General features: G+C 49.4%; 1 protein-coding gene across 2 annotated transcripts in view; it reads left to right on the plus strand.

The window, feature by feature from the left end:
- LOC129707556 (band 4.1-like protein 1) overlaps nt 1-19,263 on the plus strand; it is a 127,024-nt gene that overhangs the window by 46,544 nt on the left and 61,217 nt on the right. For both annotated transcript variants that reach the window (XM_055652695.1, XM_055652696.1), the window contains exons 2-3: nt 12,184-12,338; nt 14,599-14,799. In XM_055652695.1, coding sequence (XP_055508670.1) covers nt 12,198-12,338; nt 14,599-14,799 — 342 coding nt within the window. In that variant the 5' untranslated portion in view covers nt 12,184-12,197. The remainder of the gene's footprint in view (nt 1-12,183; nt 12,339-14,598; nt 14,800-19,263) is intronic.

A 19,263-nucleotide genomic window follows, 5' to 3' on the forward strand; every position in this document is an offset into this window, starting at 1 on the left:
TTCCATAAAAGTCATCAAATATAAATGCAGCGCAGGTCCCGCTGAGAATATTCATGAAGCATCAAAGTGGCCTTGTCCTTATTGCACCCGTGTGGCAGCAAGTGTGAGTGTGAACAAGGGTGGTGACAGCAAGTGTGAGTGTGAACAAGGGTAGTGGCAGCAAGTGTGAGTGTGAGCAGGGGTAGTGGCAGCAAGTGTGAGTGTGAACAAGGGTAGTGACAAGGAGCAAGTGTGAGTGTGAACAAGGGTAGTGGCAGCAAGTGTGAGCGTGAACAAGGGTGGTGGCAGCAAGTGTGAGTGTGAACAAGGGTAGTGACAAGGAGCGAGTGTGAGTGTGAACAAGGGTAGTGACAAGGAGCAAGTGTGAGTGTGAGCAAGGGTAGTCAGCAAGCCTGAGTGTGAACAAGGGTAGTGGCAGTCAGTGTGAGTGTGAACAAGGGTGGTGGCAGCAAGTGTGAGTGTGAGCAAGGGTGGTGGCAGGAGTGAGTGTGATTAGGGGTAGTGTTGGGGGTGAATGTGATTGGGGCAGTGTCGGGGGTGAGTGTGAGCAGGATTAGTGTCAGGAACCATGCACACCACTGATCCCCTTGGGTGAGCGTGTGATGTGGGCATTGTTGGCTAGTTGTGGACAGAGTGGTGTGAGCTGCTGACCTGGGCACATCGCAGCGTGGACACTCCAGTTGTGCCAGGATATTCACTCTGCACCATGGCTGTGCACACACCTGTCATCACACACCTGTGATCACTCACCAGTCAGTGAACACACACGCCTCAGTGAACACACATATCTGTGAACACACACGCCTCAGTGAACACGCACGCTGGTGTGAACACACGCCTCAGTGAACATGCACGCTGGTGTGAACACACGCCTCAGTGAACACACATATCTGTGAGCACACACGCCTCCGTGAACACAAACAGATTTGTGACCATGCACTCGTGTAAACGCCACGCCCGTGTAGACATCCCCCCCCCCCAATACTAGTGTGATCTGGTCAACATTATCATTGGGAGATTTTCTGCAGAATACCAAATTTGTAAATATGTATGATGCTTATAGTTGTCACAGCTTTAATATATTTTAAATTAAAGTGTTATTTCTAAGAAATGTGAAATCCTAAAATATCTCAATCAAATCTTTTAGACACAGGGAACTGCAGATGCTGTTTAATTAAAAAAAAGACACAAGGTGCTGGAGTAACTCAGTGGGTCAAGCAGCATCCCTGACCCGCTGAGTTACTCCAGCACTCTGTGAAACGTCACCTATCCATGTACTCCACAGATGCTGCCTGACCCGCTGAGTTACTCCAGCACTGTGTGGTCAGTCTAGTAGGGCAGTGTAGCAGTATAACTGGAGCCTGGTCACTGATGGTCCAAGTCACCATCTGGAGGCGGTAGAATCACGTCACCGTTTTGTGTCCTGCTGGACAGAGTCAAGTGTTGGGGTCGGGGAGAGGTCACTGCACTGGTCTCTGCTCTGGCCCAGAGTTATGTCTGGAGTTAACGGCTGCTCTGCCTGCCCTCCCGTCTTGTGGTTCCTCAGTTACCGCGACCGGCTGTTTGACCTTCGATTCCAGCAATGGTGGGGGGGGTGGGGTGGGGGGGAACAGCACGGTGGAGCAGCGGTAGAGCTGCTGCCTCACAGCGCCAGAGACCCGGGTTCCATTCTGACTAAGGCTGCTGTCTGTGCGGGGTTTGCACGCACGCTCTCCCCGTGACCTCGTGGGTTTTCTCCGGGTGCTCCAGTTTCCTCCCACACTCCAAAGACGTGCAGGTTTGTAGGTTAATTGGCTTCATCAAGATAGTGAATTGTTCCTTGTGTGTGCAGGGTAGTGTTAGTGTGCGGGGATCGCTGGTCAGCCCAGACTCGAAGGGCCGAAGGGTCTGTTCCCACACTATCTCTAAACTAAATGGCAAATGACGTTTTGAAAGTGGAACTGGAGCCATGCAAGTTGATCATTTAGTTGGTATTTTAAATAATCTGTCACAGTTTAGTTGCATTTCTATTTCATCAGCAAAGTATTAAACTCCATCAGTAAGTTGTTCAGGTATAATGTATTCCACGATCTGCACACGTACCTGCTCATGGAGTTTTCCCTTATTGCCGTGTGGAGGTATTAACTTTGAAGCAACACTAGAATCTTCCTTATCGCAATAACACAGTAGGATTTGTCACACACAATGAGTTGTTATGCTCAACATCTTGATGGATATATGCAGGGAAAGTATACCTTATTGTACAAAACCAGCGGGCAGTGAGATGAGTTCCATCATTGGTTGTCAGCATGACACGTTCTACAGCCCTGTTGCTGCTGGTGAGGAGATTCAGGTATCAGGCCCTTCGGCCCAACTTGCCCACACTGGCCAACATGCCCCATCTACAACAGTCCCACCCACCTGTATTTGACCCATGTCCCTACAAACCTGTCCCATCCATATACCTGCCCAAATGTTTCCCAAACATTGTACTCTACATCTGGGAGATTCAGGTGTCCTATACACCTGGAGGTTCAGGTGAACTCTACACCTGGAGGTTCAGGTGAACTCTACACCTGGGAGATTGGTGTACCTTCTGTACTGGACATCTTGATTGCTTGACATCAATCTGCAGACAGAGATTGTCCAGTTAGACGGTCAAGTCCGGACCGGGCAGCTAATTGGATCCGTTCCCAACGTCGATTATCTCTGAAAACTATTTGCACCTAAAGATAATTTTCTAGAGAGGGCCAAAGGTAACTCTTCAACTACCTCCCATATTTTGTTGCTGCGGTGTGTTTGAGATTGTGAATGGTGATGTTGGGGTGCGGGGCCCCCAGGCTCAGTGTGGGCAGGGTTGGGTGACTTGCAGCTCCAAATCCACCTGTGCCAATTCGCAGCCACACCTGAAGCATGTTCAACATGTCAGCATTTGCCCACTGCCCACAAAGACAAGTATTCGCACCTGTACTTGAGTCAGTGTGTGTGTGAGCACAGATGTTATGGGGCATCATGTTTAGGGGGTAGGGCAGATTTTGGTCCTCACCCATCCCTGTCATTCTCTACTTTATCTAATGTGTGACACCGTGACTGAGATATCCCCAGCTTCACACGGCAATGGTGGTGACCTCACCTGGGTCAGTCAGTGCGTTATTGCTCTGATCCTTTTGCTGAGGGTGTGTGAAGATATTCTCCATGCTGCAGCCAATTCCACGTTATGCAATATTGTGTGGGACTGCTCCGTTGCTTTGGGTCTGTTAAACCTCAGCGGCTCAGCCTGGCAGGTTAGAAAGGACTTGGTGGGGAAAAGGCAGGAATGGGGTACTGATTGTGGATGATCAACCATGATCACAGTGAATGGTGGTGCTGGCTCGAAGGGCCGAATGGCCTACACCTGCACCTATTGTCTATTGACAAGTGCAATCTAATACGTTCCCAATAAATACTGTAATGGGTCTGTCCGACTTAGGCGACTGCAGGAGACTATGTGGTCACCACATGTTTCCAGGAGTCACCTTCATGGGCGTGAGGAGTTCCTGCATTCTGGAAACTAGTCGCGACCTCATTATGTATCAACATGTACACTGATCCAAGTTCCACCCTTCTCTCATCTCACTGGGGTTTATCTATCTATACAACAACTGGCCACTAGCACCCCACACTGCTGTGTTTACAGTTTGGAGTAACTCAGCGGGACAGGCAGCATCTCTGGAGAGAAGGAATGGGTGACGTTTCGGGTCGGGACCCTTCTTCAGTGTGTGTTTACAGTTTTGGACAGAGGATTGCAAACTGACTGTTACAAGGTGAAGGTCACGGTTCTGATTAAACATTATTTTATATAATTACTCGGCTCCAATCGTACCGGCCGTGTCTGGAACCCGTCTTTCTCAGTCAAGTCCGGAACATTTTCTCACCATCCCCTTTGGAATAATAGGAAACATTTGGCTCAGCAAATTATTAAGCTCAAGTAGCGTTCGACATTAACCACACTCCTCCAGTCTGTGTGTTTAGTGAGTCTCTAACCTAGCTAGTCCATGACGGAGTCTGATGCACAGCTGACCAGGAGCCTAAATTCAAGTAACTCCTCCATTCCCCCCCCCCCCCCCCCCCCCCCCCTTCATTCATAAGGAGTAGGAGCAGAATTAGGCCATTCGGCCCATCAAGCCTACTCCACCATTCAATCATGGCTGATCTATCTCTCCCTCCTAACCCCATTCTGTCTTCTCCCCATAACCCCTGACACCTGTACTAATCAAGAATCTATCTATCTCTGCCTTAAAATATCACAGACGTGGCCTCCACAGCCGTCTGTGGCAAAGAATTCCACAGATGCGCCACCCTCGGGCTAAATAAATTCCTCCTCATCTCCTTCCTAAAAGAACGTCCTTTAATTCTGAGGCTGTGGCCTCTAGTCCTAGATTCTTCCACTAGTGGAAACATCCTCTCTATCCAAGTTTCACTATTTTGTATGTTTCAATGAGGTCCCATTTTCTAATGGAGTAATCCTCTGGGACAAAGCAGGGCTGAGAGGGGCAGCACTCCAGAGGAACAGAGGTAGAATTCCCACAGATTATTCCATATAATCTAATGCCCCATGAAATGTAAAATCATTCTCACACCTTGGCAGAAGGAGCCCTCAATAATCGCTATTCGATCCGATCCGATAGAACGTTATTTACACCAGGAGGGGAATTCTCTGTTTCGCTGAAGCTGGGGATGAAAGTGCTGACTTGCCGATAACCACAGGAGATGCAGCTGCCAGGTGGACCGGCCACATTCCTGAAGCAGCCTTGCTTCTGCCAGCCACAGATGTGGGTCGCTTGCCTGCATCTGCCTCCAGCACTGTGTGGATGACCGGTGCATGGTCCACGCTGCAGCCACTGTGTGGATGACCGATGCATGGTCCACGCTGCAGCCACTGTGTAGATGACCGGTGCATGGTCCACGCTGCAGCCACTGTGTAGATGACCGGTGCATGGTCCAAGATGCAGCCACTGTGTGGATGACCGATGCATGGTCCACACTGCAGCCACTGTGTAGATGACCGGTGCATGGTCCACACTGCAGCCACTGTGTAGATGACCGGTGCATGGTCCTCGCTGCAGCCACTGTACTGTGGAGAACAAGAAGCTTGGTAAACGAGGGAATGTGCTGAGTCAGCGCTCCACTCATGACGAAGAGATAATCTTTGTAATTATGCACCCACGTTTGAAAGCAGAATAGATCCATTTGGAATTTATGAGTAAGAAGCTGTGAAGGATGACATGGTTGGCAGCTCTGAGTGTACAGTGCGGTGCTTGGACTGTCAGTGAGTGTACAGTGCGGGCGGTGCTTGGTGTGAATGTACAGTGCGGGCAGTGCTTGGTGTGAGTGTACAGTGCGGTGCTTGGACTGTGAGTGAGTGTACAGTGCAGTACTTGGTGTGAGTGTACAGTGCGGGCAGTGCTTGGACTGTCAGTGAGTGTACAGTGCGGGCAGTGGTTGGACTGAGTGAGTGTACAGTGCAGTACTTGGGCTGTCAGTGAATGTACAGTGCGGTGCTTGGTGTGAGTGTACAGTGCAGTGTTGGACTGTGAGTGAGTGTACAGTGCGGTGCTTGGACTGTCAGTGAGTGTACAGTGCGGGCGGTGCTTGGACTGTCAGTGAGTGTACAGTGCAGTACTTGGTGTGAGTGTACAGTGTACAGTTGGACAGGTTTACAAGTCTGAACTTCACTGGCTCCAGGTGAGAGAGACACCAGATTTTATTTACATTACACCAGGTTTATCAGTAACGCTGGTGTGATCTTATACAAACATATAAGATTTTTAAGGGATTGGACAGGCTAGATGCAGGAAACATGTTCCCCATGTTGGGGGAGTCCAGAACCAGGGGTCACAGTTTAAGAATAAGGGGTCAGCCATTTAAGGCAGAGATGAGGAAACACTTTTTCACCCGTAGAGTTGTGAATCTGTGGAATTCTCTGCCACAGAAGGCAGTGGAGGCCAATTCACTGGATGTTTTCAAGAGAGAGTTAGATTTAGCTCTGAGGGCTAACGGAATCAAGGGGGATGGGGAGAAGGCAGGAACGGGGTACTGATTGTGGATGATCAGCCATGATCACATTGGATGGCTGAATGGCAGCTGCTGCACCTGTTATCTATGTTTCTCTGCGTACCAGCGCGCTGGACTCACCATTGGTCTGAGCGGACAGTCTCGCTGATGGTCCCGTGTGGCAATTGTTGTGGCCGTGAGGTGGTCCATGTTCTGACAGGTGGGTGTAAACCGGAGGCAGTCACTGAAGTCCAACGTGCTTCATGATGTCCTGACCAGTGTTCATCCCATGGACATTTTGGAGAGTGTGCAGAAGAGACTCACCTGGATGTTGCCTGGGTTGCAGCCTAGTATAAGGAGACAACAAACCTGGATTATTTCTCTGGAGCATCTGGGACTATGTTAAAGGGTCCAGTTACGGACAAGATAAATGCACCTGTTTATGCATGGACAATCTATTTGAGGGTCACTTTGAAATGTATCTGTGAGCTTGGTCGTGCCAGGTAGATACACCTGTGTTCAGCTTGGTCGTGTCAGGTAGATACACCTGTGCTGAACTTGGTCGTGTCAGGTAGATACACCTGTGCTGGACTTGGTCATGCCAGGTAGATACACCTTGTTGTTGCTGGACATGGTCATGTCAGGTAGATACACCTGTGCTGAACATGGTCGTGTCAGGTACATACACCTGTGCTGAACTTGGTCGTGCCAGGTAGATACACCTGTGTTCAGCTTGGTCATGTCAGGTACATACACCTGTGCTGAACTTGGTCGTGTCAGGTACATACACCTGTGCTGAACTTGGTCATGTCAGGTACATACACCTGTGCTGAACTTGGTCATGTCAGGTACATACACCTGTGCTGATCTTGGTCATGTCAGGTAGATACACCTTGTTGTTGCTGGACCTGTGCTAAGGGTCTGCGTGGATGAAGTTCACTGTCGGCATCAACCAGTGGCTCAAACACTGCATTGCCATTAACATTAAGTCTAGTTTAGAGATACAGCACGGAAACTGGCCCTTCGGCCCACCGGGTCCGTGCTGACCAGCGATCCCCGCACACTTACACTATCCCACATACACTCTCGGGACAATTAACCCTGCACGTCTTTGGAGTGTGGGAGGAAAGTATCGCACCCTGAGACTCCGTACAGACAGCACCCGTAGTCGGGATCAAACCCGAGTCCCTGGTGCTGTGAGGCAGCAACTCTACCGCTGAGCCACGTTCTGCTTTGGCCGTGCATGTTGGACTGCCTGGAGCCAGCCTCATCAGAACATCTCCCTCCCCACCCACTCCCCGCTCTATCACCAGATCCTTCAAGTTGCAGCCTTGGTGCTGCATCCATCATTCCTTGTTCCACCAGACTAATGATCATCAGGTCCCTGTGGTACCTGACGCCAACTGTTGGTCTCACCTGTGCCTTGTTGACAATTTCAAGGATCAGGTGTTTAATTCTTTACCCTCGTGAGGCAGAGATTCCAGTTTTTAACCAGTAGTGAGCAAGTGTGTGGGTGGTGACATCTCTCCGTGGATGGTCACCTTGTTGTGATGGAGAAGATTGTGTGGTCCTGAGATCCTGAGAGCGATGCCGTCTGGAGCTATGCTCCTGGTAGGGCCACTCCGACCCCCAGCCCCCCCAACCCCCAGCCCTCCACGACACTCCGACCTCCAGCCCTCCACGACCCCCCTCCCCCGACCCCCGACCCCAGCCCTCCACGACACTCCGACCTCCAGCCCTCCCCGACCCCCACACCTCCCCGACCCCCAACCCTCCACGACACTCCGACCCCCAGCCCTCCACCACCCCTCACTCCTCCCCGACCCCCGACCTCCCAACCCCCGACCTCCCATTTGAAACCTTGGATACAAATGGGTGGGATGCTGTTGACTGGAGTTGGCGAGTGGGACTGGGACACCCTGTGGCCCTGAGATATCGTGTCCACTCAGCGTGGTGACAGAGTGCAGCAGCGAATGAACTTGTCCTGTGTTTGGGTGTCTCTACTTGATGTGATCTTTGTCAAGATGCCGCCTGCATGTAGTTAGCTGACACAAGCGGCATTGTGGGTAGGAAGGAACTGCAGATGCTGGTTTAAACAGAAGATAGACACAAAGTGCTGGAGTAACTCAGCGGGTCAGGCAGCATCTGTGGAGAACATGGATAGATGACGTTTCGGGTCGGAACCTTTCTTCAGACTGAAAGATAGAGAAGACCAGAACAAAATAATGCCGGCAGCAGATGAATTATATAAAATAATGTTTAATAAGAACCGTGATCTTCATCTTGTAACAGTCAGTTTGCAATCCTCTGTCCAAAACTGTAAACACAGACTGAAGAAGGGTCCCGACCCGAAACGTCACACATTCCTTCTCTCCAGAGATGCTGCCTGCCCAGCTGAGTTACTGCAGCATCTTGTGCCTATCTACATCTTGTTCAGTGTTTGTTAGTGACAGTGCACAGTGCCACAGCTCACCGGCATCTCGCAACCTTAAACACTCGACTTTCACAGTGCTAGACAATGGACAATAGATAATAGGTGCAGGAGTAGGCCATTCGGCCCGTCAAGCCAGCACCGCCATTCAATATGATCATGGCTGATCATCCCCAATCAGTACCCCGTTCCTGCCTTCACCCCATATCCCCTGACTCCACTATCTTTAAGAGCCCTATCTAGCTCTCTCTTGAAAGTATCCAGAGAACCTGCCTCCGCCGCCCTCTGAGGCAGAGAATTCCACAGACTCACAACTCTCTGTGAGAAAAAGTGTTTCCTCGTCTCCGTTCTAAATGGCCTACCCCTTATTCTTAAACTGTGGCCCCTGGTTCTGGTCTCCCCCAACATCGGGAACATGTTTCCTGCCTCTAGCATGTCCAAACCCTTAATAATCTTATATGTTTCAATGAGATACCCTCTCATCCTTGTAAACTCCAGAGTGTACAAGCCCAGCCGCTCCATTCTCTCTGCATATTACAGTCCCACCATCCCGGGAATTAACCATGTGAACCTACGCTGCACTCCCTCAATAGCAAGAAATGTCCTTCCTCAAACTAGGGGACCAAAACTGCACACAATACTCCAGGGTTTACAGTTATATAGTTTTCTACTGTTCAATTTTAAATGATCAGTTTTATGAGACCGAGATTACTAAACTGACGAAAGGCCACATTGTTGTAATTTGTTGATGAATGTAGATTTATTTTTAATTGCTACCTCTCTGTCTATTAAAAGACTGCTGGTGTTTCTTGGTAAACGCTGATGCATTTCCTTCCTCACAGTTGCTGATTGTGCAGTCGTGTCATAATTAGATCTAAAGGGTGTTTTTATTTTTGACATTTGGCATTTATATGCATGTGTAAAGTAACATTGCAGACGAACAGATAAGTGATGCTGTGCAGGCCTGCAAACACCTACAGATGTTTGCTCATTAATTAACCTGCTGCAACCAACAATCCCCAGAATACCAGCAGGTCCATGAATAATGTTCAGGGGATGAAGTTTGTGGGCGCGTTAATGAACAGCATCCTCGTTTGTTTATGGAGGTGGCTTTTCAACAATGTAACATGGAGGCTAACTCTGTCCACACTCACAACTGCAGATGCTGCTTTCCAAAATAGTGGAGTAAAGTTGGCCAGGCAGTATCTTTAGTGAACAGGTCGGTACAGTGGGTGGTGGGGCTTGTTTACGTGCTGCATCTAAGCTAAACTGAAATGGACGTTTATTTAGCTATCTCCCCTGGATCATTCTGTACAGATGAGAGTCCCAGCCCAAACCACCATCTGACCATTCGCTCCACAGATGCTGCCTGACCTACTGAGTTTCTCCAGCATCTTGTTCTTTGCTCAGAATGTGAAAGAGCAGTCAGTAAATCAGCCCTGTCTGTCCAGGGTCAATTTGTCCAGGGTCCACTCTGTCTGCACAGGGACAGAGGGTCAGTTTGCCCAGGGTCAGAGGGTCAGTTTGTCCAGGGACAGAGGGTCAGTTTGTCCAGGGACAGAGGGTCAGTTTGTCCAGGGTCCACTCTGTCTGTCCAGGGTCCGGCCATGTGGACCTCCCCTTCCCCTGGTCCAGCACACCGACCCCACGACCCACCAAAGTGTAGTCAACCAACAAGCACGGATGTTGAGAGGAATCGAGGACCAGAGGACATAGATTTAGGGTGAAGGGGAAAACAGGCCCTTCGGCCCAACTTGCCCACACTGGCCAACATGTCCCAGCCACACTAGTCCCACCTGCCTGCACTTCGTCCATATCCCTCCAAACCTGTCCTATCCATGTACCTGTCTAACTGGTTTTTAAATGTTGGGATAGTCCCAGCCTCAACTACCTCCTCTGGCAGCTCGTTCCATACACCCACCATCCTCTGTGTGGAAAAAGTTACCCCTCAGATTCCTATTAAATATATTCCCCGTCACCTTGAACCTCTGTCCTCTGGTCCTCGATTCCCCTGCTCTGGGCAAGAGACTCTGTGCATCTGCCCGATCCATTCCTCTCATGAGGAAGGAATGTGTCAATCTGGCCATTGTGAAATGGTGCAAGTGAATGAGAAGGCAGCATGGAATGTTGGTAAAGATGCCAGCGGTCTGGAACAGCCAGGGGTCAGTGTGCAGTTGTGCCCACGGTGCTTGTTGGAATGGACGTGCCTGTCATGTGGCAGCTGGTGAGACGGGTGGGTCGTGCTGGAAGAGGGGACTGTCCAGGGTGGGTGGGTGAGAGTTCACAACAGGGCGTTCTATTAGGAAGGAGATGAGGAGAAATGTCTTCAGTCAGTGGGTGATGAATCTGTGGAATTCTTTGCCACTTGGAGGCCCAGTCCGAGATAGATAGATTCTTGGGTAGTGCATGTGTCAGAGGTTATGGGGAGAAGGCAGGAGAATGGGGTTAGGAGGTAGAGATAGATTGAATGGTGAAGTAGACTTGATGGGCCGAATGGCCTAATTCTACACCTATCCCTTATGACCCGATGAACAAGACCAGGCGTTAAATAATGGAAAGGTTCCACTGTGGGGCAGATTGCATTGAGGGTTCTGAGACCTTGTTGGCCACACCCTTGAGTTGGGGCAAAGGGGATTGATATCCAAAACTGAGATGAAGAAATGCTTCTGGATTGTTAATGTCTGCAGTTCCTCCTGTCAGAGGGCTGTGGATCATGAAGGTGAAGGCTGAATCACTTCCCTCTGGAAGGCAACTCCGGACTGTCAAAGCTGCCACAGCCAGACATAAAAACAGCTTTTTTCCCACGAGTAGTAGCTCTACTCAACAACCAAAAATCTGTAGCCTCCTTTTGCTCTGGTATTTTATGTAATTCACATGTTTAATCGATAATGTTTTATTATTAATGTTTAATGTTTTATGTGTCATTCCTAACTGTCACTATGTCATGTTGTCACTTGCGGGCGGAGCACCAAGGCAAATTCCTTGTATGTGAATACTTGGCCAATAAACTTATTCATTCATTCATTCATTAAATGTGTGGACACGTGGATGGATATAGGGAGTGGTTGGACTAGGTTGACAATTGACCGCAGATGTAATGGATGGTGGAGCAGGTTCGATGGAGTTTGATGCCCGATCATTCATTGTCTTATCTTTAATTGCACAACGCATTGATTTTGCCTCCATTACAATTATCGTTGCCTTTTCATTTCGATGCTTGGATCCATTCACTCCCAACTGATGCATCAAGCTTCCTGGTTATGGGCAGGTGATCAATAATGTCCATTGGTAGCTCATTGGCTCCTTGCGTCAGTGACACTGAGCCTGACATCAGCTAATCCTAAATACACTTTACATTTTGGCAAATCGCAGGTTCTAACATGTTGACAGAAATGTAAAATAAAACCAGTGGACTGCAGAAGTCTGCACTGTGCATTTATAAACCAAAGATGATTAGTGTTTGAAAATGAGCCTGCACACCTAATCCCAGTGGGAACAGCACCATGAATGTTATTAGCTTGTGTCTGTAGCTGACAATGTTAATGGCAGAACACAGTCCAGCAGATCCAGAGACAGTGGCAGATTAATTAAATGCTGAAACATACCATGGTATTCAGAGTCAAACTACCAAGGCCCTTGGTTTGTTCTTCATGTATTTACTTTTCTCTTCCTGAAGCTTTTGAAACTGCCTTTCATCTTCCACTCGGCATCTAATAACATTTTTTTTTTCCCTCTTTCAGGATAACTTGTAACTATGACAACAGAATGTGTGGCGGATCCTGAGTTAACGAATGTTGAGCAGCGGTCCCCTGTGGAGGAGCAGCCCCTGGTCCAGCCGGAGATGGCAGATAATAGAGAACAGCTGCACAACGAGCCCAACAACAAGCAGGAACAGGTAACGGTGTCTGTCTGTGTGTGTGTGTGTGTGTGTCTGTGTGTGTGTGTGTGTGTGTGTGTGTGTCAGTGTGTCTGTCTGTGTGTCTGTCTGTCTGTCTGTCTGTGTGTCTGTGTGTCTGTGTGTGTGTGTCTGTGTGTGTGTGTCTGTGTGTCTGTGTGTCTGTCAGTGTGTCTGTCTGTGTGTCTGTCTGTCTGTCTGTCTGTCTGTCTGTCTGTCTGTCTGTCTGTGTGTGTCTGTCTGTCTGTGTGTCTGTCTGCCTGTCTGTCTGTGTGTCTGTCTGTCTGTCTGCCTGTGTGTCTGTCTGTCTGCCTGCCTGCTCTGTCTGTCTGTCTGTCTGTCTGTCTGTCTGTCTGTCTGTCTGCCTGTCTGTCTGTCTGTCTGTCTGTCTGTCTGTCTGTCTGTCTGTCTGTCTGCCTGCCTGCCTGCCTGTCTGTCTGCCTGTCTGTCTGCCTGTCTGTCTGATGAAGGGTCTCCACATGAAACATCACTCATTCCTATTCGCCAGAGATGCTGCCTGTCCTGCTGTTACTCCAGCTTTTTATGTCTACCTTAGTTTGACCAGTACAGTGAGGTCAATGGTGGGGAGTGTGGTCTGTGTGATGGACTGGGCTTCATCTACAATGGGGGTGTGATGGACTGGGCTACATCTACAATGGGGGTGTGTGGTCTGTGTGGGACTGGGCTACATCTACAATGGGGGTGTGGACTGTGTGATGGACTGGGCTACATCTACAATGATGGACTTGGCTACATCTACAGTGGGGGTGTGTGGTGTGTGATGGACTGGGCTACATCTACAATGGGGGTGTGGACTGTGTGATAGACTGGGCAGCTGCCACGACTCTACAATTTTGTGCAGACTTGGACAGAGCTGATGAATTTTTAAAATTCTATGTAATGTCTTGATCCTGTCTGTAGAAAGTTGCAGTGTCGGCAGTGATGAATTATCATGGAGTCATGCGGCCCTTTGGCCCAACTTGCCCATGCCAACCAAGATGCCTCACCATCTCATCTGCCCATGTTTGCCCCATATCCCTCTAAACCGTTCCTATCCATGGCCCTGTGCAAATGTCTATTAAATGTTGTAATTCTACCTGCCTCAACGACCTCGTCTGGCAGCTCGTTCCATACACCCATCACCCTCTCTGGGAAAAACTTGCCCCCTCTCACCTCAAACCTCTGCTCTAGTTCCTGATTCCTGTGCATTCTCCTTCACCTTACCCTGTAGAGATCCAGCACGTCCCTGGATTAGGAATATTTATCAACAAGTCTTTGGAAACCTACAGTCAGACATCATTTCCCTAATCAGTTTAATATTTAAAAACAATATTTGGCCCATTTTTTTCATATTGAATAATATTCTTAACAGGCCTGTGACATTTGCCAGCTCATGACTTAAACATGAGCAGTTCTCTCGTCTGGTTGCTGTTTGATTTTATTAATTAAACACTTCTTGAAATATTTAACAGGCTTTCTTCAGCTAAAAGCTCAAACTGAATTATAAATAAACAAGTGTTGAAAGGGATTAAAAATGTAAGAAATTGCAGCTGATGTAATTCTCTTGCTGTTGAGTGTTTGACCCGGGATTATGTTGGGGCCAAGATGCCAAGCGACATTGAGCTGCCGTGTACGTTACTCCAGCTACTGTACCGAGGAAACATGATTCGCCTTCTCCCAGATTTTCCCTTCGCGGTTTTTTAACTTAAGAAATAAACTCAGAGCCAAATGGTTGCTTGTCTGTGTTACAAACCTACATCCTTTAAATTTGTTTTACACTTAACATCAATTAAATCATTTTGACATCATCTTTCTTTGTTTCAGAATTGCAGAAAAATTGCCAAATAAATTTTGAGCATGTCTTGCCAAATGCAGTAGACAATAGATGACAATAGTAGGCCATTCGGCCCTTCGAGCCAGCACCGCCATTCAATGTGTTCATGGCTGATCATCCCCAATCAGTACCCCGTTCCTGCCTTCTCCCCATATCCCCTGACTCCGCTATCTTCAAGAGCCCTATCTAGTTCTCTCTTGAAAGCATCCAGAGAACCCGCCTCCACCGCCCTGTGAGGCTGAGAATTCCACAGACTCGCAACTCTCTGTGAGAAAAAGTGTTTCCTCGTCTCCATTCTAAATGGCCTACCCCTTATTCTTAAATGCAGTACCTGTTCTGTTCTAATGCAAGTAAGGCAAAGCAGCAAATGGCAAACATTCTACTTCAAGAATGTCATTTGATATTTCCCTTTGCATTTGCCGGCAGAACTCTGAGAAGGATCAGAAAGCCAAGAGCATTCCTCGCGTCGAGGAACCGGACGCTGGTGAAACAGACGAGGACAAAACCTCGGAGAGGACCACTCCTGGCAGGACTCCCAAATCACCAATGAAAGGATCAAAGAAGCAAAAGGCCATGGGCTGCAAGGTGACGCTTCTGGACGGCACGGAGTTTGAGTGTGAGGTGGAGGTAAGGCAAGGTGTGAAGAGTCTTGGTTTGTGGTTGACCAGCGACCTGGCAATCTGGGAATCTGGGAATCTGGGAATCTGGGAATCTGGGGCCAGATGACAAGTAGTTGCAAGATGCTTCACGTGCTGGCAGCGGATATTGGCTTGGCATGGCCAGCACAGAGATTGTGGGCTGAAGGGCCTTCTCCTATGCTGCATGCTCTATGTTCTGTGGAGGCAAGTGGTTCACTGGTCCAACATCACAATTATTGCTGTGTTCTGTTTAGATCGTGACTTTTCATTTCAGGAGTCAAGAGTTTTATTGTCATGTGGCCCAGACAGGACAGAACATTCTGAATTGCTGCAGCACAACACAGTATGTAATCGTGATACACCGTCAACTATATAATAAACCAGAGAAAGTTCAGTGTGTGTGTGTGTATACACTTACCCACAAATACACACACATGCATGCACACACACACACACGTACACATACGCACGCACACGCACACGCGCACACACACACACACACACACGCACACACACACGCACACGCACACACACACACACACACATACGCACACACACACACACACACACACACACACACACGCACACACACACGCACACACACACACACACACACACACACACACACACACACACACACACACACACACACACACACACACATAGATACACACACACACACACACACACACACACACACACACGCACACACACACACACACACACACACACACACACACACACACACACACACACACACACACACACGTACACACACACACACACACACACACACATACATACACACACACACACACACATACACGCACACACACACACATAGATACACACACACACACACGCACACACACGCACGTACACACACATACACGCACGCACACACACATATATACACACACACACACACGCACACACACGCACGCACACACACACACACACACGCACACACACATAGATACACACACACACATACACACACACACGCACACACACACACACACACACACACACACACAGCACACATACACACACGCACACACACACACACACACACACACACACACACACACACACACACACACACACACACACACACACACACATAGATACACACACACACACACACACACACACACACACACACACACATACACACACACACACACACACGTACACACACGCACACATACACACACATATACACACACGCACATATACACACACATATACACACATACACACACACAAACACACACACATACGCACACACACACGCACACACACACACGCACGCATAAAGGTCACCATGGCATTCTAGACTGGCAGCGAGCATGTAGGGTTAGTATCAGAAGCTCTTGCACAGACATAGTGGGCTGAATGGCCTCTGTAACTCTGATGTTGTTGAGAGTGGCTGGGGCATTGGTCAGTGTGTGTGGCTGGAGTGAACAGTGCAAGGGCTGTCCCCGTAACTCCACACACGTCTGGGTCTGGCACGCACCAGTATGGCCATTGGTCATCTCAGTCACTGGCAGCTTCCCCATGTAGCTCCCACGCACAAGACCTAACACACTCACACCTGCTCTGGCACTGACACACTCACACCTGCTCTGGCACTGACACACTCATTGCTCTGGATACTAACGCGACACACTTACTTTGGGCACGAACACACACACCTTTTCTCAGTGTTTCTCTGACACTAACTCACCACCTCCTTGGGCACGAACACACACTCACCCTGGGCACTGACACACTCTCTCCCCACGACCCCTCTCCCTGCGACCCTGTGACCCCTCTCCCCGCGACCCCTCTTCCTGTGACCCCACTTCCCAAGACCCCTCCCCACGACCCCGTGACCCCTCTCCCCACGACCCCGTGACCCCCCCTCCCCGTGACCCCTCTCCCCACGACCCCGTGACCCCTCTCCCCACGACCCCTCTCCCCGTGACCCCTCTCCCCCGTGACCCCTCTCCCCACGCCCACGTGACCCCCCTCTCCGTGACCCCCCTCCCCACGACCCCTCTCCCCACGACCCCTCTCCCCACGACCCCGTGACCCCCCTCCCCACGACCCCTCTCCCCACGACCCCGTGACCCCTCTCCCCGTGACCCCCCTCCCCCCACGACCCCTCTCCCCGTGACCCCTCTCCCTGAGTGCCTCTTGTCCCCGCGGGCTTTAGCAGGTGCAGCTGCAGACGGTGCCGATCAGAGATTATTCATGTGGCTGTAATGATTTGTTCAGCCAGATGGTCCTATAATGATGCGGTGTTCACTTAATGATGAGCCCGTCACACCGTGTCTGGGTTGGAGCATTCACCGTGTGATCGCTGTGTTAGTGATGTTCATCATTCTTCATTGAAGGAGAGTGGAGTCTCTCTAACCCTGATCACTCTCATCAACGTGAAGTAGATCAGTAACAGATGCCACAATATCTGTATGGAGGTGCAGGGATCTCTGGTGAAAATACACCAGCTCCCATGTAGGAGCCGTGTACTCCATGTAGGAGCCGTGTACTTCCATGTATGAGCCATGTAGTAGCCGTGTACTCCATGTAGGAGCCGTGTACTCCCATGTATGAGTCATGTAGGAGCCGTGTACTCCCATGTATGAGTCATGTAGGAGCCGTGTACTCCCATGTAGGAGCCGTGTACTCCCATGTAGGAGCCGTGTAGGAGCCGTGTACTCCCATGTATGAGTCATGTAGGAGCCGTGTACTCCCATGTAGGAGCCGTGTACTCCCATGTAGGAGCCGTGTACTCCCATGTAGGAGCCGTGTACTCCCATGTAGGAGCCGTGTAGGAGCCGTGTACTCCCATGTAGGAGCCGTGTAGGAGCCATGTACTCCCATGTATGAGTCATGTAGGAGCCGTGTACTCCCATGTAGGAGCCGTGTATTCCCATGTATGAGCCGTGTAGTAGCCGTGTACTCCATGTATGAGCCGTGTAGGAGCCGTGTACTCCCATGTATGAACCGTGTACTCCCATGTAACTCCCATGTGGACAGGAAGATGCCAGTGGTCAAGTCAATTAAAAATTAAACAACATGTTATCAACGATATTTTTTCCATCCGTATAGTTTCCTCCAAACCATCGTGGTTTTGTGACCAATCAAATTCTAATCTAATAAACTAATAACTACAAGATATAAAGTCAAAGGGGGAAAGATCGATCAGTCATCAATGGCGGAGTGGACGTGATGGGCCGAATGGCCTAATTATGTTACGAAAACATGAACTTCTGACTAGTGATGATGTATAACCATATAACAATTACAGCACGGAAACAGGCCATCTCGACCCTTCTAGTCCGTGCCGAACACATAATCTCCCCAAGTCCCATATACCTGCGCTCAGACCATAACCCTCCATACCTTTCCCGTCCATATAACTATCCAATTTATTTTTAAATGATAAAAACGAACCTGCCTCCACCACCTTCACTGGAAGCTCATTCCACACCGCTACCACTCTCTGAGTAAAGAAGTTCCCCCTCATGTTACCCCTAAACTTCAGTCCCTTAATTCTCACGTCATGTCCCCTTGTTTGAATCTTCCCTACTCTCAGTGGGAAAAGCTTTTCCATGTCAACTCTGTATGTTGTAGACTCTATATGAGACATGTAGTGTGGGATGGGGCAGGGGAACGGCCGCTGACCAAGGAAGCAGTGGAGTGTTGGCTCCTGCAGGTTGGGAATTGGCCAAATGTCCAGGGTCAGAGTTGGCACGGCTATGGGGCCGGTGGTGGACAGCATGTTGGTCATTGGAAATTGTGGACAGCGGATTGGTCAGTGGGCATTGTGGCCATTGGATTGGTCAGTGGATATGGCCATTGGATTGGTCAGTGGACATTGTGGCCATTGGATTGGTCAGTGGACATGGACATTGGATTGGTCAGTGGACATGGACATTGGATTGGTCAGTGGACATGGACATTGGATTGGTCAGTGGACATTGTGGCCATTGGATTGGTCAGTGGACATTGTGGCCATTGGTCAGTGGCTACTGGGAGTTCTTACATGTAATATGATTTCAAATGCCAACCAATCTGGTGAGAGTGTGGAATGTATTGGCCACTGATCCTGGCTGTCAGGTGACAAAGGTCGTGAACAAAGGGTCAGGTGATGGGGTGGCGTGATGTGATCACTACAGGAGGGTGGCAGTGAGGAGCAGTGGTCTCCATGGTCCATCCTCATCCTGACAACATCTGCAGTCTCAGCTCCCATTACATCCAGCTGCTCTACATCGGTGAGACCAAGCGCAGGCCAACACATCCGCTCAGTTCCCATTAACCAACCTGATCTCCCGGTGGCTCAGCACTTCATCTCCCCCTCCCATTCTGAATCTGACCTTTCAGTCCTGGGCCTCCTCCATGGCCAGAATGAGTCCCACCGTAAATTGGAGGAGCAGCACCTCACTTGGGCAGTTTATACCCCAGC

This window comes from Leucoraja erinacea, chromosome 21 (genome assembly GCF_028641065.1).
Source record: "Leucoraja erinacea ecotype New England chromosome 21, Leri_hhj_1, whole genome shotgun sequence".
In the NCBI taxonomy this organism is placed as follows: Eukaryota; Metazoa; Chordata; class Chondrichthyes; order Rajiformes; family Rajidae; genus Leucoraja; species Leucoraja erinaceus.